Consider the following 23,442-nt stretch of genomic DNA (forward strand, 5'->3'; position numbering starts at 1 on the left):
GTTGACGCTGCCTGAGGAGGGTGTGCATGGCTGGGATTCCAGCTTGCTCGAGGACAGCGGTGTTGGTCACTCTGTCCTTCCATGATATTCCAAGGATGCACCTGAGGCAGTGCAAGTGGAAGACGTTCAGCCTCTTTTCCTGGCGGGCATACAGGGTCCAAGTCTCGCTGCCATAGAGGAGGGTGCTGAGGATGCAGGCTCTGTAGACTTGCATTTTGGTGTGAGTGTACAGCTTGTTGTTATTCCACACTCTCTTGATGAGTCTGGACAGAGTTGTGGCCGCTTTTCCGAGCCTCCTATTTAGCTCAGTGTCCAATGACAGTGTGTCAGTGATGGTGGACCTGAGGTAAACGAACTCGTGGACGACCTCTAACGTATAGTTGTCAAAGCTGATTGATGGGGATTCAGCAACATCCTGACTGAGTACGTTTGTCTTCTTTAGGCTGATAGTAAGCCCAAAGTCCTTGCACGCTTTGGAGAACTGATCCAGCAGTTTTTGAAGCTGGTCTTCTGTGTGAGACACTACAGCAGCATCGTCTGTGAACAGCATGTCTCTGATGAGGACTTCCCACACCTTAGACTTAGCTTTCAGCCTTGCAAGATTAAACAGTTTCCCATCAGATCTTGTGTGCAGCAAGATGCCCTCTGTTGAAGATCCAAAGGCGTGCTGCAGGAGGAGTGCAAATAAGATCCCGAACAATGTCGGAGCAAGGATGCATCCTTGTTTGACACCGCAAAAAACAGTGGTTGCTTATCAAAGTGGAATTAAAAGAAAACTGCACTACGGCAGGTAACGGGTGATCCTGTAGGAATTCAGTAACTGTTGGCCGGGTGTGGGGGGGCGCCACTCTCTCACCACCTTTAGAATAAAACCTGATTATATATATTCCTGTTCTGTGTCACATGGGAGAAAAAAATATTTACTACTGTGCTTATTCCTTTACTCTGTGGGCCAGAATGAATTTGTACCACTCTGTCTTACATGTCTCGCCTTTTGTCAGTGCTCTAGAATTTCGTGTCTTGCTGAGTCCATGTGGTGCACCAGCTACATGTGAACTGAGGTGTGAACTGGAGGTGAGGGTGGGACAGAGGCAGGGACATGGGTTGGCCATGGCCCATTCAACTTGACCTTTTTGTAGGGCAGTGTTGTGGCATGGACGCCAGGATTCTCTGTCTATTAGTGCAGCTATCCAGGGCTTCTTAAGGTGTCCAGTGTCTGCAGGGGCTTTTCAGAAACATGGACAAACCCAAATACATTTAACAAATAGCTGATAGACCCCAGGATACTGAATAGACTGACACATACTGGAAAACTGCCTAGGAACAGGGCAGTCCTAGTTCATCCTGGAATAACAGCAGGGTTAATGTGTAGTGCTGCATCTGCTGAGTCTTCTGGGATCATAAGTGTTACTTTCTGGAGAAAGTATTCAGAATCTTCACTAATGGGGCTAGTGTGATTCACTCCGGAAACCCGGAGGCCCAGACTGTACCTACAGGTTGGGGCATTTCCCCTGTCATTATGGTTTAAATGCAAGTGTGAAATATTTTTTAATGCCAGGATGTACACACCCATACTGTAGCAACTTCTTAGGCATCCTTGTTCTCTCGCTTATGCTGTAGGCATTTTTGGTGTGTAAATGTTGTGACTTGCCTCTTCCAAGGTGAAGGTAGTGTATATAATGTTGATAGCATGTGGTATTGACTAACATGGGCAGTAGTCTGTGCTAGTTTAACAATAATGTTTTTAAAATCTGATAAATTAATTGCTATCTAACATCTGTGCATCATCTTTTGCTGCATGTGCTGGCCAGTGAAAACAGAGGTGCCAGCAGCTGGAGAATGTGAATCTTTCTGCTCCAATAACTGCCAACCGAGGCTTTCTGAGTCACTGTGCTCTTCACCGGTTTCCTTTCCTTCCTGTGAAAACCAGCAATGGTTGCTCCTTTCCCTGGGGCTGCCCCTTCAGTGCTGAAGTGCAGGGTTTAATATTATAGGGGAATGCCAGCAGGTTGAGTTGTCTGTTATAAAGGCCAACCAGTACTCTGAAATCTAATATGGAAGAGAATAAGGGTGTGGTCACTTGCCACATCTTTCCTAAAATGTAGGTCCCAGAAATGGACAGTGTACTTCAACTGAGGCCTAATAAGCGCAGCGTAGGGCAGAATTACCTCCAGTATCATGCTTATACCATTCCTGTTAATACGTTCCAGAATGATGTTTTGCTTTTTTTTTGTTTTTAAAGGTGTCACGCTGTTGACTCGTACTCAGCTTGTGGTCCATTATGATACTAGGTCCCTTTCCGTAGTACTCCATCCTAGGGAAGACCAAAAAAACAGTCCTGCAGCACTCTAAACACTGACACAGCTACCTCTCTGTGACCATCCTAGGGCGTCATTTCCCATTTTGAATAGTAACAGAGAGGAAGCCGTGCTAGTCTGTACACTATCAAAACAAAAAGCAGTCAAGTAGCACTTTAAAGACTAGCAAAATAGCTTATTAGGTGAGCTTTCATGGGACAGACCCACTTCTGCAGACCATAGCCGACTCAATATTTAAGGCACAGAGAATCAAAATTTCTCTGTGCCTTAAATATTGAGTCTGTTCTGGTCTGGCTATGGTCTGAAGAAGTGGGTCTGTCCCACGAAAGCTCACCTAACAAACTATTTTGCTAGTCTTTAAAGTGCTACGTGACTGCTTTTTGTTTTGATTTCCCATTTTGTGAGTGTGAAACTGATGTGTGCCTCCCTAAGTGGAATTCTTTGTATTTATCCTTATTGAACAGTATCCTATCTTTCTCAGACAGTTTGTCCAGATCATTTTGAATACTGATCCTGTCCTCCACAACACTTGCAACTTCTCCCAGCTTGGTATCATCTGCAAACTTGATATGCACACGCTCTATCATTGATGAAGATATTGAACAGAACTGGCTCCAAAGCTGTAGAATTCCACTTTTTATGCCCTTCCAACCTGACTGTGAACCATTAATAGCTACTCTTTGCACGTGATAATAGCCCCATCTAGGTTGCATTTCCCTAGTTTACTGACAGGGAGATCCTGCAATACTGTAGCCAAGTTGATATCACAGAATCCGCCTAAAGTCTAACACATCCACTGCTTTCCCCTAATCCATAAGGCTTTGTTAGCCTCTCAGAGAAAACTATCAGCTGGGTTGACATGACTCATTCTTGACAAACCCATGCTGACTGCTACCTATCACTTTATTATCTTGCAGCTGTTTGCAAATGGATTCCTTAATTAGTTGCTCCATCAGCTTTCCTGGCACTGACATTAAGATAACTGGGCTGTAATTTCGTGGGTATTTCTTATTTCCCTTTTAATAGATGGACACTATATTTGCCCCTTTCCAGTCTTCTGTAATTTCTCCTGACTTCCATGCCTTTTCAAAATGATAGCTAGTGGCTCAGCTGCCTCCACTATCCATTCCTTGAGTAGTCTAGGGTGCCATTCAACAGGTGATTTGCAGACATCTAACTTTTCTAAGGCTAGAGCCACACTGCATCTGTGACATGATGCTCCCAGAGGGCAACATCAACTGCTGTACTTCCTGTGGGAGGCAAGGAATAAGGAAGTTTGAAAGGTGGTCAACCTTCTGCCATGTAGCCAGAGATGGAAGGTGGCTGCAGTAAATTGATTTGAGCTATGCAATTGGTGTAGCTAAAATTGCTTCTCAACAGTCAACTATGTCTAGTGTAGACATAGCCTAAGCAATTAACTCTTTTTCCTCCTATTTTAACTTCTTGGCCTACCCCATTTCAACTAGCAGTCACTTCATTAGGCACCCAGTCTTCAGCAACTGTCTTGGTGAAAATGAAACAAAGAACTCATTAAGTACCTCTGCTGTTTCCATACTTCTTGTTAGTGTTTCTCCCTCCTCAGTGAGCTGTGAGCATAGCCTGTCCTCGGTCTTCCTCCTTGCGTCTAATATACTTGTAGAATATTTTTTTTGTTTCCTTTAGGGGGTCAAGTTAGCTTGACCTTGTTTTGTGCATTCATCTTGCACATTTTGCCCCTGCCTTCCCGTGTTGTGTTTACATTGTACTTTGACCTGGTTTCCACATTTTACTACACTTCCTTGTTGATATTTAGGTCATTCAAGTGCTCTTGGTTAAGCCAAACTGGTCTTTTGCCAAAACACCTCTCTTTCCTAAGCAGAGGAGTGATTTGCTCGTGTGCCCTTAGTAACATCTCTTTGAAAAATTGCTGGCTCTGTCCAGCTGTTTTTCCTTATGGTCTTGCTTTCTGTGGGACCTTCCCTACCACCGCTGAGTTTATTAAAGTTTGTTTATTGACTTCATTGGCTTTATTTTGCTGTTCTCCCTTCCACCATGCCTTGGAATTATGACCAATATCATTTCATCATAGCATTTGCCGACACTGCCGGCCACTTTCAAATTCTCGACCAGTTCCTCACGACTTGTTAAACTCAAATCTCAAACAGCTCTCCCCCCGCCCCCAAGTAGCTTTTGCCATCTTCCGAAATAAAAATGGTTACCACTGCATTGCAGGAACTTGTTGAATAAGCTGGCGCTTGCTGTGGTCTTTTCCCTCTCAACCTGTCGTCTTAGCAGCGGTGTTTGGTGCCCCCCCCCCCCCCGGCAGCTCACAAGCTAACCAGCCTCATGGCGCCGAAGGAAAGAGCAACACCAGTCTTCGCTCTCTCTGACATTATATTACTCCAACTACTGTGCAATAAGCCGAGTAAGGCTCTGGGGCATAGCAAACGGCTGTGATTTCTTTCAGTGGGCTGGATAGAAACCAGAGACCTTAGATCACACAGTCCCTGGCCTGCACCAAGCCGGAAGGTGTGGCTTGCTGGGACACTGTGCACTTGTCTCTCATTTCCTGCCATTGCCCACCAACTGCGTCGAATGAAAGCAAGTCTCCACCTTCTACCAAAAGGGAGCCTGGGTGTCAGAGGAGGGGGGCCGCGCAAGGGAGGGGCAGTCCAGGGCCCTTGGCAGGTGAGTCCCAGCCAACCCATTTTGCCTGCTTACGTCGTAGCACAGCAGCCTGCAGAAGAGCCCTGGGAACCCAGCTGGGCGCATGCCACCCCACCTTCTCTGGCAGCTGAGGCCCCAGCCAGCTGTTCTTTGAGCAGCACCCCCACCTTACTGGCACCACCCCCCGCGGGCATTATGGGCCCATTACACCTCAGTTTAGAACTGTGTCAACACGCCTGCATTCCTGCTTTTTTTTGGGGTGGGGTGGGGCAGCCTTTCTGTGGCTCCCCAGCTGTGGCCAAGCTTCTTCAGCTGCGCTGCCCCACGTCTTTGCCATGCAGTTTTTCAGGCAGCTTTGTTTTTCCCTTGCCTTCAAGTGTCCAGCTTGGTGTAGTAGAAAGTGGCTGGAGCCCATTAAATAACAAAGGGGGGCGGGGGGGGAACCCAATGGAGATGAGGGTATTAACTAGGGCCCCACGTGCATGGGTCTGTAGTAGTGCTGGACGTTAAGCTCAAGGGCCTCAGCATACCCAGTTCACACTTGTAGGTGGCTGAACAAACACCTTGGCTGTTAATGAAACTTGTTGCTTGTCAGACTCATTTTTTGTACAAAGGCCTGATTGTCCAAACTGGTCCCGTTAGCTTACAAGGGGATTTGAAACAACGTTTAGTGAATACTAAACCTAGTCCCTCCCCCCGCCACTGCTCCCACAGATGTTTAGTCCTCTTTCTAGCTGAAATGCATGAATGTCAGTAGACTAGGAGTTTTAAAAGTAATTTCTGCCCCATTGGCAAGAAAAAGCCAAGATAGTTGAATGGTTCTATTTTTCCAATGATATGTACATAAAGAAGCTTGGTATTGGAATACTGTGAATATTGCTTATAATTCACTTACAAAATTACTAGCAGATCTGTGCAAGGACAAGTTCAAAAACAGCACACGTTTGCCCCATGCTGCGTTATAGGGAAAGGAGGTTGAGTAGTTTACCAGAAATATTTGTAGTATTTCACTGGACAGCCTTCACAACTATTTTATTTCAATCTTTTGCGAGAGGACGTGGGGAAGTAAAGAGCCACATTAGGTTTAATCATGCCCTTAATCTTTTTTGGTAGGATCAAAAGGGATGGTGAAAATCAGTACAAGGAAATACAAAGTTTGCTAATTTGAGAATTGCCCCATTTTTACTCAGAACAATGCGAGGAAAAATATTTGCAGGAGTGCGGTAAGAAAGAAAAATGTTTTAGCTATGAAGCCGTCACACGGCAATTTAGTTGAGTGGAGGAGACAGACAGGATGGGTTACTGGGGACTAGTGTAAAGGAACAGGTGAGACTATTTTTTTTGTCCGCTTTAGAATTTTATTTGACTCAAAACCCCTGAAGAGGGTGTCATTGTAGAACAGCAAAAGACCCTTGGCAGATGACCACACCCCTCCTTCATTTAAAAGCAGCTCTGACGTACAGAAACCATGTTACATAGTTCTTTGAAAGGCAGGGGTGGAGCTAAGAATACTACTTGGTCCTGCCACAAAGGCATCCTTCCAAGTGCAAGGTGGCCTTAAACACCATGGCAAAGCAGCATATTTAAAAAAAAAAAAATCTTTCTTGTGTTTGGATTGGTTTCATGGGTGACCTCCCAATCCTGCAGGTTTTTCATGTTTAACATTTAACAGCAGCTAAAAGACGTGTGAGCCCAAGGGTTTCAGCCTGAGGTTTATGGGTGCCGGGGGGGCGGGGGGGGGGCAGCTGTAACAAGAGTTCCTTCACACAGGGCTGACCCATGCATACCTTAGGCGACTTAGGAAAACAAGTCTGGTGAAAGTGCATCTGAGAAGTTATGGTTAATCTAGGCCACATCAATCCAAGGAAAAAAAAAAAGGAAGGACTTTCAAGATCAGCAAAAAAAAAGATCAAGAAGGAAAATAAATTAATATATAGATACAGGTTGCACCTCCTTGCGCTGGCATACTGGGGACCTGATTATAACCCAAACCAGGGAATTTGTCAGACTGGGATTAGGGGGTGGGGGGGGGGGCTCTATTCCGGCAGACGCAGAGTCTGAAATTGTCATCCCAAGCCAGGGCAGAGGGGATCTTTTGGGGGAAGAGGCAGGGCAGCTGCTGAGCTGCACTCTTGGCTCCCCAGTGCTGGTTGTGAGGCTCTGCTACCTGGCCCTGTTACTGGCCACAAGGCTCCCACGAATGGATGTGAGGTGTGCTACTGGCCGCCTGCCATCGGGTTCTGCAGCCATCTTGCCTCTTCCCCTTGAGTGCCTCCCTTCGTCCTTGCTCCTCCCCATTTCTCCTTCATGTGAACACTGGAGATGAGCTCTGCAAGGGTGGAGGGGATGAGCTATTGTGGGCAGGGAGCTTGGCTTTTTGCTTTGAGTGTTCCATCCCCACAGATGCTGGACAAGGGAAATCCAGATTATAGTGGTCCAAACTGAAGTGGAAGGATGAAGACAATAGAGGACTTATTTAGCATGGAACATAGGCAGACTTTTGAGTGGCAAGTTGTGACTAACAGAGGGAGATAAGGAAGAATACCAGGAAAATCTTTGTGACAATGCACTTGAGGGTTAACTCTAGAGCAGAGGTTCTCAAGCTTCATTGCACAGCAATACCCTTTTGACAACAATTACCACATGACCCCAGGAGTGGGGACTGAAGCCTGAACCTCCCCTAGCCCCACTGCCCTGGCTGTGGGGGGAGGAGGCAAAAGCTGAAGGCTAAAGGGTTTCAGCCTGTGGCCGGGGCAAGGAAAGTATGGCTCAGGATTTGGCTTTAGCTCTAGGCCCCGGCAAATCCAACACCAGCCCTGATGACCCCATTAAAATGGGGTTGCAATCCACTGGGAGTTCTGGATACAATCATCACATTAGGTTCCTCTGAACCGAAGACTATCCATGAGGCTACAATTAGGGAATTTTAAATATTTATTTTCAAAACATCAGATTAACTTGACCTCTTTCCCCTGGAGTTTACACTGTAAGGTGGCTTTTTTGAAATGGAGAACCCATGCTACGAACATTAAACTTGAGCAGCTTTCCTTTGCAAGAATGTTTTGCTTAAAAACAAGACCAACCCCAGTTGTCTTCAAATTCTTTTATTCTGTTCTTCTAAAGTTCAGCTTTACTTCTCAACTTATAAACAGCTGGATGCTGTTTTTCTCCATGTGCATGCTTTCCACTTCCGTCAGATGCATTTATTCCCCTCCTTTCCCCCTCCCCCAAATTTGGTGGAGTACAGTTCCCTTTGCAGCATTTTCAGTAAACATGGGGGTCAGTGGAGTATACAGAAATAGTTTCTTTTATAAAATTTCCATAAAAAATAGCAGGTATTTATTTACAAATGTGAAAGACTGCAAAGTAATAATTCCATACTGGATCCAATACACTATATACTAATGCCAATGTTCCTCTTAGGAATGTAAAACTTTATGTACTTTGCATTTGTCTGGCATTTCTGTTTAAAGCATATATAATCACATTCCTTTTATGCTAATAGTAACACACAACATGGTAGTAAAATTTAACATTACTTGATCACGGGGGGAAAAAAAACTCAAAAGAACTTCATAGCAGCCTCAGCCAAAACAAAATAATAGGGTTTTAATTAAAAGATACCCAGCAAGAAACTCATGGACTATTGCAACTCTGCATCAGACTGTTTGAAGCAGGCAGCCCAGAAAGCCTGTAATGCAGTAGATGGCATTCTACTCTGGGAAAGTCCTAAGGCTATGTCCACACAACAAGCACAACAGTGGCGCAGCACAGCTATGTCACTTTAGCATACGTATTTGCTATAGTGACAGTTGGGACTTCCATCACTATAGTAAATCCCCACCTTTAAGCACTGGTTGCTAGATTGGTGGAATATTCCTGCCTTCCATTTACCTGCATCTACAGGTATTAGGATGACCTAACTATCTCGGTCTTTTGCACATGGCAAGAAAGTTCTGCACAGCCTTGAGCGAGGTAGCTCAGTTGACTTAAGTTTTAGGTGTAGACCAAGCCTTAGTAATAAGGCTTCAGCAGTACAGGAAAGGGAAAATGTAAAAATGCTTTTATTTAATGCATTAACACTTTGGCAGAAAAAGAGTAAATTATTTTATGCCAATAAATACTTTAGGGAAAAGATCATAACGTTATTGGCTTTATGAATCAAACCCTCAGTTGACAATCACAAAGCAAATATCAGCAATTTCCACTCATTCTATAGCTGAAGTACTAAGGAATAGGGTAAATCCCACACAATTTACAGCAGCACCAATTAAAGCCACTACAGCTAAAGTTGTTTCAGGGCTTCCATTTTTCAGGAGTTCACTAAACTTCTCATTTATTTTGGCCTGAGTTGAAACTTGGCATAAAATCACCAAGCTCATGACTGAGACTGCTCGTCTGTTAACTTTGATAGAAAAGTGGTTAAAACAATTAATGGGCTTTTAAGTGGTTTCAACAATTCAACCACAAAAAGGGGTTTAAAAAGTTTACTCCATGTGGAATTTAGTTCATATTGTGGATAAGTACTTCAATTATCTTTAGAAAATTACAACGAGCATATTCATGCTGTAGTGGCTCCATAACTGGTTGATACAGAAGCCAGTTACCCAGTGTTATTGTATGTGTTAAGAAAGCAATGATGTATTGCCAGATTCTGCTGTTGGGAAGTGCCTATGTATATGTACTAACTTCAAAACGTGTCCTGTTGTCATAGCCCACAGTGCCACGCAGGAAACCCAGCTAAAAATACCCAACTTGATGTCTTCCTTCTGGGATAATTATTGCACTCAGATCACCAAAGAGATGGGTTCAGGTTGAGGTCTGAACCCTTAATTTTTACAGGCTTGTAATCAGCAACACTATTGGAAGCAGGACTAAGCTTTCACATCAAGAATTCTGAATGATACAGATTTTATAACATATACATAAAATTAACTTAGGAGCCTAATTGGCATATTCTGTGTAAGATGCACAAGCCAGTGCATCAGAGATAGGGGAACTGCTGAGAATCTGTTTTTACCTAGAAGGTGCTTTTCTGAGAAAATGTCTCTAATCTCCACGTTACCTGAAGAAACAAGCCCAAAGCTGTTATTAATCCTCACCAGTACATTAAAGGTTTAACAAACCCAAACATTTCAGGCTAACACACGGATTTCAAGGGCATATGGAGAGCTTCTTGTCCAGGTTGAGCCTCTCTGGTGTTGGACTCTCTGGTCCAGCAACATTCGTGGTTCAGCAGGGGGTCAGGATAGTGGAAGAGCCCAGCTATGTCTGCTGATGAACCCAGAGAGAGGCCAGAGTTCATCAGCACAGGGGCCAGAATGGATCTCCCCTGGCTCAGCAAATGTCCTTATTTGGGGCTCGTCAGGTCCCAAGGGTGCCAGACCAAGGAGGTCCAACATATATATATATCTATATCTATATCTATATATATCTATATATATTTGGTGAATAGACATATTGTCAACACAGAGTTTAATTTTTAACGCTGAATTTTCTTGTTTTGGTGAATTTCAAGAACCTGCAAAATGTTTATCACATGGTATAAAATCCACCTTTATCCAATCAAACATTCTTTAAAAGGCACCAAATTTAGATTTTACAAGAAACAATATCAACTGAAAATGTTCCCATGAATTTGTTTTTAAATTCTAAGGAACACTTTTTTTTACTTGGACTAGAATACTCTCTTGCTGCATTACAGTCTCACTATTACAGCTTTTCTAGTGCATGAGAACCAGAACATGGTAGGGGTAAACTTCTGCATTTCACTCAGCCTGGGTAACTATTTGAATATATCATTGCTTAAGAGTAATCGAAATTTTAAAATTCTATTAACGATGAAGATAAATGACTCTCCTCCAAGTTTTGAAGTTATTTTTTATAATGTCTTAATGAATGTTGTGTCATCTAGCAAAGGCTCCCTTCTTCTAAATTAACAGCTACAGGCCTTGTAGAGAGATAGCTCAGTAGCTAGAGTATTGCTCTTGTACACCCATGGTTGTGAGCTCAGCCCTTAAGGGGACCTTTTAAGGGTCTGGGGCAGGCTAGGTTTAAAACAAGAGTGTGCTCCATCACAGAGGGTGATAGGTCCTGCTGTGAGTATGAGAGACCAAACTTAACAACCCCTTAAGATCCCTTCCAGCTCCGTGAGCTATGCATATGATATGGCTTTGGCTTCATCACATCCCAGTCACAGGACAACTGCAGGAGCATTAACAACCCTGAAATCTCATCTGACTACAGGAAGATTACATTGACCATACAGATGGTGACTTTTCAGATTGTAATAGCTTTTATGATATGTAATGCCTAAGAGTAACAAAGTTAAATAAAGATCAAACATTACCCTCCTCCTGTCTGACTGTTTCTGGATGCTGCAACAATTGAGACATCTGCAATAAAATGTAATACATACATCTCTGTGCATCAAGCAGGAAGCCTGTTTTTGGTTTAGTTTGTTTATTCCACGTTAAATGCAACTTGCCATTACTTGATTTAATTTTAATTAGGCTAAAAGCCAAACCACCCTGATTCAGAAAAAAAAAATTATTTTAAAAAAAGTGTTTTAAAAGCCTCTGGATATTTGCAAAGTGTCTCAATCATCCAAATGAGCATATCTAATTCTTAGCTTGAAACAAACTTTAAAGGTGTTTTTGTTTCATGCAGAGGAAAAAGTAAAGATCACTTGACAGCTGTCCCTTGAAATGACAGATTCTACCCTATTTATGGTTGACTTGAGAAAATTATTATTTAGACCAAACTCTGGCTCTATCACACCTTGTTGCAAGATGGGTGAGGTAGTATCTTTTATTGGACCAACTTCTGTGGGTGAAAGCGACAAGCTTTCAAGCTACACAGAGCTCTTCCTCACCTACAAGAAGCTGGTCCAAAATATATCACCTCACCCACTTTGTCTCTCTAGTATCATGGGACCAACCCAGCAAAAACTTTTCTATACAAGAAAGGTCTGCCCATTTAACTAAGTCAACGTCTGCATCACACCATACGTTGGATCATGAATAAATTGCACCCCCAAGCAACATAAGTTACAATGATGTAAGCGTCGTTATGGACAGGAGCTTTCCCCCCAACACAGCTGCTGCCACTCGTAGAGGTAGTTTTATTCTGTTGGCACAGTGTCTTCATTAGGTGTGCTGCCACAGCAGTGCTGTATAGGTAGACATGCCCTAAAGATGTGATTGTAAACTGATTTAGTTAAACTGATGCAAACTTGTGGGGCTGAAAGCAGCCTTGTTGCAATTTAGCTTAAGTCTTAAAGAATCTCTGTAACCTACATCAGACTAAGCCCCTCTTAAACCAGAACAAAGCTCTCTGTGGATATTTTTATTTTGGTTTCGTTAAGCGAATTTAAACAACAAGAAGTCCTGTGGCACCCCATAGACTAACATATTTTGGAACATAAGCTTTTGTGGGCAAAGACCATTTCATCAGATGCATCTGACAAAGCGGGTCATTGCTCACAAAAGCTTATGCTCCAAAATATCTTTTAGTCTATAAGGTGCCACAGGCCTTTTTGTTTTTGCGGACACAGACTAATGTGCCTGTCCCTCTGATAAGTGAGTTTAAAATTACACACTTCAGTTAAAGAGCGTAAGTTCCTCGTATAGATGAGACCTTAGAGTAGATTAATTTTACCACCAATACAGTGGAACCAACATTTGGTTTGTAGAAATTAAAAATTTGGCACAACTGTAGTGTAAATCATTAATGGCCAGATTCTGTAAACAGAGCTAACTTCCACACAGTAGAAATATCCTTCAGCCCCATCCTGGAGACACACACATTTCTGGTATGTTTATGGTACAGTTTAGCAGGCTTTATTGACTCTTTCCCTAAGTTTAAAAAGCCTCCAATCTTTAAAGTAAGATGTTATATATGTAAAAAAATGTTTACTGCAATAGATTTAAAAGGTGTACACACAATTAGATCGGTCACGGCTAATTACTTCATGTATTTCCTCAAATTATTTTAGTAAATCATACCCAATAAATAAACATTTAAATTATCCAGAACAGCAGTACAAAAACCAAAACAGTAAAAAAAGAACTCTCAATCGCTAAGTCACTTGTCATATCATAATTCTCTTTATGCTTTAAATTTAATTGCTACCTACCACCAGATAACAATGGACATATTAGTGGTATCACACAATATGGCAACTAAATAAAAGATGAAAGAACCAGTCCAGCTGTTAATGATCACATAACTATGGTGCCACTCAAAGTTAAAGGGGCTTTCTGAGGGCATGACCACCCAATGACACAATGGAAGTCATGGGTACTGAATGTGAAATCCCCTTACAGTTCAGATCTATTTAAAGATCAATTCAGATGCACCATCAGTATCTGGTGCAGTTCTGCAATTTTGCAGCAGGCCTTGTCAGACAGAAAGGAGCTCAAACAGTGACTTTCCACCCGGAACAGGGCCGATTCCTAGATGTTAAAGAAAGCATAATACCACAACTGCCTGTGTTAAAACTCTCTCTGGAACATAGGCTCTCAAGCAACTTCCTTTTGAAGTTCCCAAACTGGTTTAATGTATTTTGGCTGTTGTAGGATTTAAACTGTTTTCAGGGGTGTTTCATGAGATCAATTTGTGAAGGTGACCAGGCAAAGATACAAACTATGAGTATTAAAAAAAAACACCAGTGGAGGTTGCTGGTGCTTGCCAAAAGGTGAGCGGTTGTGCAGTACTTTTGATGGGAGTTCTGCTATGGACTTCAATGGCAGCCAGCATGCCAAGTTCCTTGGAGAAAACATTTGTCAACTTTTTATTGTTAAATGAAAATTACTGCTCCTCGTCTTTGGGCTAGTGTTCAGAGTGGTTCTTATTAGTTTCCTTGTTTTCTGAGGCCTGCTGCAATACTTGGTGGGTGGCAAATTGGGCTGGTTCTGGGATAACATGATGACATTTTTTAAAGTGGTTTCATGAAAAGAGAAAGCACTTTCCAAAGGAATTCTCTCTAAACTAAGAGACATTGCTGAAATAACCTGCCTCTATCAGGTAGTACTGACCTATCATTTACACTGCCACTTCCAGTTCAAGTGTTAGTTACACTGGCAGCTGAGAATAGATTATTAACAGGAGTCAACACAGAGGTCATTTACCTATTTCACATGCCTGAATGTGTGTCTGATTTTTGCTCGTGGCACAAGTCTTGTTCAGATTGGTAGGTAGGTTTGAAATGCACTGAGGAATTTTTCCTTGAAACTTTGCTAGCCACTTTTCCAAATTCATGCAAACATGACAGACTGCAACAGGTAATTTTCAAAATGCCTAAGTAACACACTCATAACTCATTTTGGTCTAACAGCTAATATTGGTATTTTGAAATATCTAAAATATGTACATGGACAAGAGAGTCAAAAAAGGACTCTCACAATTATCATTTCATTATTTGTTCTTGATGAGGTTTAGCATATTGGAAAGAGTAAAAACAGACTAGTTTAAACTTACATATCAAAAGACTTAAGATTAACCTGTTCTGTTTTGATACTCAAATTTAAAAATTCTCTTTCCAAATATGATGCTAAATGTAGAATTGCACTCGATTCCGGGAGCCTAACTGAGCCCTTAAAGGGTTTAATAGGTTTTTGTGTATTTTACTATTGTGTTGGTATGATTTGTTGTTAAATGCAGTGACTGCACTGTAATTCAACATAATTATCAGCATCTTTGGTCACAAAAGAGTCAACTGTATAATCTGATATTTTAGACACTTCTTCCAAAATTGCAAATAAATATTTGCAAATCATGTGACCTTTAGAACACAGAGGTGCAATGTATTCACTGAAGAACCTCAGTTTACTAACACTTTGGGTAGACATAATTAAGAAAATCTTTTGGGTGATGATAAAGCAAAATTATTACCACTCCAATACCTATATCTGAAGCGTGAGAAGTATTTTTGTTAACTTGCCAGCATATAAAAATCAGATTTAATTTTTCCTTAAAAAAAAAGTCCCATGAAAACAATTGTTTATAGTTAAATATTCCTCTGCAGTGCTAGCATGGTGTCAGTTAGTGCAGAACAATGGGAACTGGAATTAAATATAAACAAAAAGTTAATTTGATTAGTCTATTTTCATGATCCTAGCTGAGTGAAATGCAAAAAGTCAAACTGCATAAATAGTGATCAGTTAGATTTTCACAAGAATCTTAAGTTCTTAGTTGCTAAAATAGTTTTATGTGACTGTATCCCTTGAAAATTAAAACACCACCTGAAAATATATGAAGTTCTTGCTATATAGAAGAACTCTCTTGCTATTATATTCCATTTGATTTTCTAGTTTAGGTTAAGGTTGTACAGAAAGTCAAAGAAGAATTTATTTTTAACTGTCAAACAACTTATTAATACTATTTTTTCACTGACATTTTTTCTTTAAAAAAATCACGTTGGTGTAGAGAATACCACTATTTTTATCCTGCCTATACGTAATGGCTACAATAATCAGTTATTTATAATAAATTAGGCCCAAAATATCAATGGACTAAAGCAATGGAAAAAACACGAATCCTTCAACAGAAATATACTAATTTCATTTTTTACAATATCTAAAATTGATTTCATTTAATTCAAGATTAATTTTGCTGTTTATATTTTATATTACTTTAAGACTCTTCTATACAGCAAGTTGAACAGAACAAAGCAAACATACTAACAGCCTCTCCCCATAATGGTTTTAATACATAAGATATTTAAAACTATCTATTTCAGCCTTTTTTAAAAAGTAGTGGAGCCTAAGGGCAACGCAAGAATCAGCACCTGCTGATTGACACTTTAGTCATCTCTCTTCTGAGAGAGGGAGAGAGACAGGCAGACTGGAGAAGCAACATCCCAAGTTATGGAAAATAATCTTGTGCACGTAGAATTTAGTTTGCCAAGTCTTCAGGGACTTTGATTTGTTTCTTGGTTGCAGTTAAAACACTTTGTTTGCTCTGTGGCAGTATATCACACTGTGTTCAGTTATAAGAAGTTTTCAATATGTTACTTAACTTTGGGTGCTCTGCGTGTGTGTGTGTGTGTGTGTGTCCATCTGTGCAAATTTCCACTTAGTTTCACTGAACACAGTGCAAACAAAGGCAAGAAACTAAAGTTACATCAGCAAGACTAGGAGCACACACTAAAAACACATAAAAGCAGCATCTTGTATATTCTGTTTTCTACTGTCTTCATTCTGGGGAAGAGGAATCGTCATCATCATCATCTTCATCTTCATCATTAAATGAGCATGGTGTTTCTCCTCGTGATTCCGAATAACGTGATGTTGCACTGCTGGACTGTTGACTACCTGGGGCAAGGAGCTGCCCAGTTGCTAAGGCCACTTCAGCATCCAGACACAATCCTGGATTCCCGCTACCAAAACAACAGAAAAGTCACCCTGTAACTTTGGCAAATTTCTCTCTTTTTTCTTTTTCTCCTCCCCACCCCCACCTTTTTTGTTGTGTATCTTGATTTTATTTAAAAAGAAGCTATCAACAAGCTATCAACTTCAAACATTTTAATTTAAAATATAGTATTTGTGAAAGGTCTTAGGAATGCAGGAAAGCAAATGAAACTCCAGGATCAATAAGGGCTATAAGAATAGCTTTTGTCCCAGCTAATGAAACTCTTAAAGCCAAGAGAAGGAATCAAAAGTGAATGATTTTCCCATTGCCTTGTGTATGCTTTAGTGTATGTGCACAAGGAGGTGAACTGCCATGAGTAGGATCTTCCATTAGGAATTCTAGGGACCAGGAAAAAAAACCAACAGGATTTCTATCCAAATACATAATGACAAACATTTAGGTCCAGTGAACAATTTGTATTTTAAAGTCAATTTACAATCAAGATATTTAAAAATTAAAGTGAAAATTAGCCAGCGTGGAATCTATAACTTGTACCAGTACTATCAGGGAGATACCATGTATAGTCTCCAAAAATTTAAACTAAAATTCTCAAGGCTCCAACTTGGCTGGAAATGACACAAAATGGCCTCATCCTATTCCTTACTGATGAATAATGTATAAAAAGAGTTTGACCTGTTCACAAAGAATTCTGAATTATGAACAAGCTACTTTAAATCTTACACTTCTTATCTGGGCAGAGTCTACAACTCAGAAATTGTCTGTGGAAAGAAGCCTCTTTTTAGAAAGTTAGAATGTTTCAAAACTCAGTCATCACGGAAACCTACTTTGTATACTTTTGACATGTTACAGTGGTGCCTCTTTAGTGCTTATGTGTAGCCTTTACCTACATTAAAAGGACAAGTTCTGTTGTCAACGTAGGACATGAACCTTCCCTAAAGCTGGTACCTAGGGCAACAGAATTCTTTGATCAACCCAATAGCGGGTTAGTTTGGTTTAACTATGTCTAGGGGTGAGGATATTTTCACGTGCCTGAGTGATGTAGCTAGATAGAGCTAACTTTTCAGTGTAGTCCAGGCCACAGTGTCCTTTATATTTAGTTGGGGTGAATGTCATTCCTGTGCAGAGACACCCTAGTCTGAGAGGATTAGTGGTGCACTGGAGTGAATTCTGCACTCTATCAATAGGAGTACCACAGTAAACTACACTTCATTGCTTGAAATAGAAAATAATTTTCTGGTTACCTTGATTTAGAAATAGAGGTACTGCCAGCAACTTCTGAAGCTGAAACTGCTTGAGCTGAATTTAAAAGTAACCCCTGGTTCAACCATGAAAGTCCTGTAGACATATCTAAAGAAAACAAAGAGTTAGTAAAGTTACACCAATATTGTTTTCTTTACAAAGTTAGAATCTGCATTTAATGGAATTTAATTTAAACACTATGGCTGTGTCTACACGTGCCCCAAACTTCGAAATGGCCATGCAAATGGCCATTTCGAAGTTTACTAATGAAGCGCTGACATGCATATTCAGCGCTTCATTAGCATGCGGGCGGCAGCGGTGCTTCGAAATTGACGAGCCATGCCGCCGCGCGGCGCGTCCAGACGGGGCTCCTTTTCGAAAGGATGCCACCTTCTTCGAAGTCCCCTTATTCCCATGAGCTCACGGGAATAAGGGGACTTCGAAGTAGGTGGTGTGCTTTCGAAAAGGAGCCCCGTCTGGACGCGCCGCGCGGCGGCAAGGCTCGTCAATTTCGAAGCGCCGCTGCCGCCCGCATGCTAATGAAGCGCTGAATATGCATGTCAGCGCTTCATTAGTAAACTTCGAAATGGCCATTTGCATGGCCATTTCGAAGTTTGGGGCACGTGTAGACGTAGCCTATATAATCATTTTGCACCAGTAACCAAAACACTGCTAGTACAATCATACTCATCAAAAGTGGTATTCAGGAAATGTTCAATACTTATTTTCCACCAATGACTTTCAGATGAAATCTGCTCATTGAAAATGTCAAATAGATTCTAAGTACTTGGCTTCAAAATTAGCCTAATATTTAAATTCTGGCTGTAACTATACGTAAACCTCTGAAAACCAGGAGTTAGGGCATGTTACCCAGCTTACCATTCAACCGTAGGCAAGGAGCTAATGCTGATATACTCTAAATATGTTTCAGCCAGGGCTGCCCTAAAATAAGCCGAGATGAGGAATGAAGTAAATGGGATATGTTGCACAGAACAGCATTCTCTCATTTATCTATACACACTCCAGTTACACTTCACTGTGCTACAGATGGCTGTGTTGACTGGTACAGAGTTTATTTTTGGTGGGGTAACCACAGATTTTAGAGCAGTTAAATAATAAACTAACCTTAATCTAAAGTACACCCTACTCCCGTACTCTAAGTACATCTTCTTGTTAAACTGCATTGTCTTCTCAGTGCTAGTAAAAGGAACCTGCCCTCACCTTGCCCAAACATCCCCACAAACTTGTTTCTTGTTTCTGTTAACAAACTCAGCATGGTGGTTCAAAATACAGCTGTGTGGATATCAATAAGGTATTTTAAGTGAAATTCTGGACTAGGGTACTATTAACCTAGCTTGAGCAGACTCTTACCTTTCAGTTAGAACAACATGACTAATTTTTGCACAATGGGAATTAGAGAAAATGAAAAGAGAATGTACATTTGTAAGAGTGGCAGGAATGGAGAAAAGGTACCCCCCCTTTTCTGAAAAGAAAACTTTAAAAAGTTAATAAATGAAAGCATCTTCAGTAAGGATTTCAGGTGGCAGACCTGCAGCAGTCAGAGATCATACCCAGGTGACAGAGCTGAACCAGCTGAAATTCCTCTTATAGACACAGCCTGAGGCTCTCATCATTCGGTACAATAAGTATGTTCTGTTAAGAAGATGACTAGCAATGAGCTGATGCAGATAAGTCTTTACTTCTGATCCTACTATAGAGGTTTCTCTTCCATTATACTCCAGTTCATGGGCGTACGCCAGTGTGGGAAAGCTCTAACCTTTGCTGTCTGTAACAACTTAACCAGTAAATACATACAAGTTATTGATTTGCTATTCTAAAGAGTAGTTACTCGAAGTATATATATTTTAAAGCACCACGGCAAATTTCATGGAAATAAGCCATACAATGTGGATATAAACACTTAACCTTAAATTCACTGCTTTGGTAATATAATAAAACATGACAAGGTTAAAAAGAGAATGCTTTCCTGAGAGAATCATGTAATCGGGCAAATGCCCTCTTTTCGATACCTTTGCAAAACATATTTAAACAGTTACTCCTATTTATTAGTACAATAGGCTGCACGAACTACATAATTTATATTGATCTTGTTATATCCTCACACTGCACAATTATATTAGGAGTAATGAATAAAGAAACCTTTGAACTAATTGCATGCACTTTGGTATACAATACTTGGTTAAAAAAAACCAAAACCTTGGCCATATTTTTTCATAACCAAAATAAGACCACTTTGAAATATGTACTCAGAGCAACCCACATCTAAAGAGTAAAGTAATGGTCCAGAGAACTTTGAATAAAGGCAAGTCAATACAGGATTGTGATTAACAGCCAAAAGCTTGTATGGAATGCTAGTGTGTTACTAAAGAAATTATGCCAACAACAATTTTTCTTCTTTCAGAGTATTAAACTTATACCGCTGTATACATTCTAAATTGTCATATTTATGACTGGACATCTTCCAGCTGCATTATCCTCCCAAGAACTGTAACATTACTTTACTTACAAGAAAAAAAAAGTCTTATTTACTGCAGAAACACCATTACTTTCTATAGAGCTTCCACACCTAGGGAACAAAGTATTAAAACCTAATCCATTCTTATGTACAGGGAAGGGACCCAACATTTTTAAAAATAAACAAAGCAAATCAGTACAACAGCCACTGCTGAACTGAGAATCAGATTAATAACACAGGTGCCAGGCTACTGGGAGTGCTGCAATTTTTCTGAAAAGTGTTGAAATGTCTTTTTTCGTCAGAGATGGATGGTCTCCTGAAGTGAATCAGAGTTTAAGAGCACTTTAGAACAATTTAAGTTTAGACTGACAAGAGCCAAGGACCAGAAGCATATAAGTAACACTACATCATGCTGTCTCAGTCTATAACTATAGCTATGACCAGTAAGCAACTAAGCCAAGCAGAATGTCTAGAAGAGAAAATTCTCTTTGTCTTCAGGATGTGACCAGCTTTGGAGTTAACATCCAGAAAGACTTTCATTATACTGAGAAGTAATGTCACAAACACTGGACTCCAGTATAACAGCAGAATAAAGAGAGAAGACTAAACATATATGAGAAAGCACAGGTTTACAATTATACTGGCAACAATAGGAAAATACAGAAAGTAATAATTTCAAGAAGAAATAGTTACCTTTCATAACTGCTGTTCTTTGACATCTGCCGCTTACACATTGGAGATGTGTGCCCACATGCACAGATGTCAGAAATTTCTGCCTTAGCAGTATCAACAGGGTTGACTGTGACACTCTCTGGAGCGCTTGGACTTATAGGTCACTATATTAGGTGCCGAAGAGGCTCTATGTCCTCTGATTTTTTTTGTTTCTGGCAACTTCACAGAGAGGTAGCAGGTGAATAATGGAGTGCTTGTTCAAGTTGTTTTCAGAGCAGGTTACTCACAAGCACTATCCTCAGAATCAGGCTCAGAGTTCAGAACAGCACGTAACAGTACTATACTGAAAAAAATGTATTGCCCCCATGGATGGAAAAAAATAGAACATTGCCAGGAACTCAACTTTTCAGGACAGGAGCAGGAGAGACACAATGCCAGGGCTTGAAGGGAAGTACCATGAGCCAAGACAGCACCAGATTCAGGACCGTTTGGAGAAAGGGGTCGTTGATGTGCTGGTAGACACACTCGAGATCCCTCAGGAATCTGGGCATTGTGTCCCAGTGTAAAGATCAATCTGCCCTAGAATGGTGGATGGAAACCAAGATGGCTGCCAAGTAGACCTTTATAAATGAACAAGACAAGCCTTGAAGCTTAAGATGCAGGAGGGTCAACTGCAGTGAGCCTTGCCTGGGCCTGATAACTTTATCCAAAGTTCAATAGGGGAACCTCTTCCATTTTTCCAGGCAAGTCACTGTGATGGAGTGCTTTCTACTTCCTAACAAGACCTGATGTCCATATGCCAAGCACTGCTTGTTCAACTACAGAATATCCAAGCAACTGGAAAAAGTGACACCCCCAGGTTCAGATGCAGAAGACTGCCATGAGTTTTGAAACAGCAAGTCCGGTCTCAGTAGGGGCTGGAATGGAGTTGTCACAAAGAGTTAGAGCAGAGTGCTGAACCAGTACTGGTGCAGATAAACTGGTGTTATGAGGATGACTCTCACCCTGTCATTCTTGATCTTCATGAGGACTCTGGGGAGAAGCAGCATGGGAAGGGGGGCATACTCTAGAGCCCCTTATCACTGGGGGACAAAGATGTCTGATGAGGGTCCTGTGGCCATATCCCAAACCTAGCAGAATGTGTGGCATTTTCTGTTCTGTCTGGATGCAAACAGGTCCACTTGTGCAAGATGCAACTGTAAACTTCTGCATGGAGGGACCACTCATCTCGAAATGAGACGGTCCAGCTGAGGTTCTCTAACACAGTATTCAGGGCCCCGGAAGATGAACAGCTATTAGGTGTATGCTGTTTTGTAGACAGAAGTCTCAGAATCAGAGGGCTTCTTGGAAGAGGACTAACAAGCTGGGTCCACCCTTCCTGTCGATACAGTCTCCAAGTTGTCCATGAAGATCTGAACAATTGTGCCTTGTATACGGATGGGGAAGGCTTGGCAGGCGACCTGTCCTGAGCCTCCCAGCGTCGATGAGCAGAAAATGATTGCGACTAGTCAAATGCCCTGGTATACCGAGACTGCCCAGGCAGGCTCTCCACCTTAGGTCTGAGGCTTTGAAAATAAGGGCAACCAATGGGGAAGAAGCCAGGAGAGGGACTGCCTAAGCGTGGCAAGAACCGCTCTGATGAATTCTGTGCACTGAACTGGGGTCAACATTGATTTGTTTTTGTTGATTGCCAGCCCCAGGCTGTGATAAGTTGAACAAATCAGACTGAGGCGCCTCTCCACCTTATCTGGGAACCAGCTCTGTATGAGCCAGTCATTGAGATACAGAGAAATCCAGACATCCTAATGTGGCAGGTACATGGCCACTGGTGCTATACACTTTGTGACCACTCTCTGGACACATGAGACACCAAATGGCATTACTGTAAACTGGAAGTGGCACTGGCCAGTCATAAAAAGGAGGAAAACAGAAATGTACAAGTACACACCCTTTAAACTGAGGGTGGCATATCATTCTCCCAAAACCAGGGAGGGAATGATGGCCACGGAATGTGATGCAAAATTTCAACTTCTTGAGAGGCTTGTTGAGATGATACAGATCCAGGATGGATATTGGCCAATGTTCTAATTTCTCCCATTCGTGTATGGGATAAATTTTCTTGTGTGTACCAAGGCATGCGCAGATGTGCAGCACCAACAGAAAAATGCTGCCAACTGTGAGAGGCTGTGGGTGTTCTGCTAATCAGCTGGGTGACACCTGAATTTCTCCTGAGCAGCTGCCCAAACACTCAGCTTACAGGAAACACTGGTTTGGGCCCCCTTTGCTTTCAAAATTAGGAAGTAATGGTAGTAGAATCCTCTTCCAAACATGTCTCAAGAGACACTCTCTTCTGCTTCCAGGTGCAGGAGTTTCTGATCTCCCGAACCAGCAGTTACTTGTGGGAAGGGTTATTGAAGAGGGATAGGGAACGGAACTGGGAGGGTTGGTTGGCTACTTTGCTGCAGGAAAGAGGGCGAGGTATCCACTGCAGCAACTGGAATATTATTCTTGGAAACAACCTCAAAACAGCTGCTTTTGGCCTCCCTGATCTGTGAGGGGGTCAGGTATGTGGCCAAGTGTGAAGAGTCCTGCAGTTAAGGTCCCTTGTCCATTCTCCTGTAGGAACCTGAAGAGGGAATTCTCAAGGACTTCAACTGCAGAGGTGGAGAACAGAACAGCTTCCTGGCCTGTTGAAGAGTGAGAAGGCCCAAGGAGTAG

General features: G+C 41.6%; 1 protein-coding gene across 2 annotated transcripts in view; it reads right to left on the minus strand.

Annotated features, from left to right (window-relative positions):
- Nucleotides 1-7,968: 7,968 nt before the first annotated feature.
- Nucleotides 7,969-23,442, minus strand: part of TFDP2 (transcription factor Dp-2) — a 116,987-nt gene continuing 101,513 nt past the window's right edge. For both annotated transcript variants that reach the window (XM_075004290.1, XM_075004291.1), the window contains 2 exons: nucleotides 17,579-17,684; nucleotides 7,969-16,344 (listed from right to left, as the gene is read on the minus strand). In XM_075004290.1, the coding sequence (XP_074860391.1) occupies nucleotides 16,161-16,344; nucleotides 17,579-17,684 (290 nt within the window). In that variant the 3' untranslated portion in view covers nucleotides 7,969-16,160. The remainder of the gene's footprint in view (nucleotides 16,345-17,578; nucleotides 17,685-23,442) is intronic.

The sequence above is a fragment of the Carettochelys insculpta genome, chromosome 10, assembly GCF_033958435.1.
Source record: "Carettochelys insculpta isolate YL-2023 chromosome 10, ASM3395843v1, whole genome shotgun sequence".
Classification (NCBI taxonomy): domain Eukaryota; kingdom Metazoa; phylum Chordata; order Testudines; family Carettochelyidae; genus Carettochelys; species Carettochelys insculpta.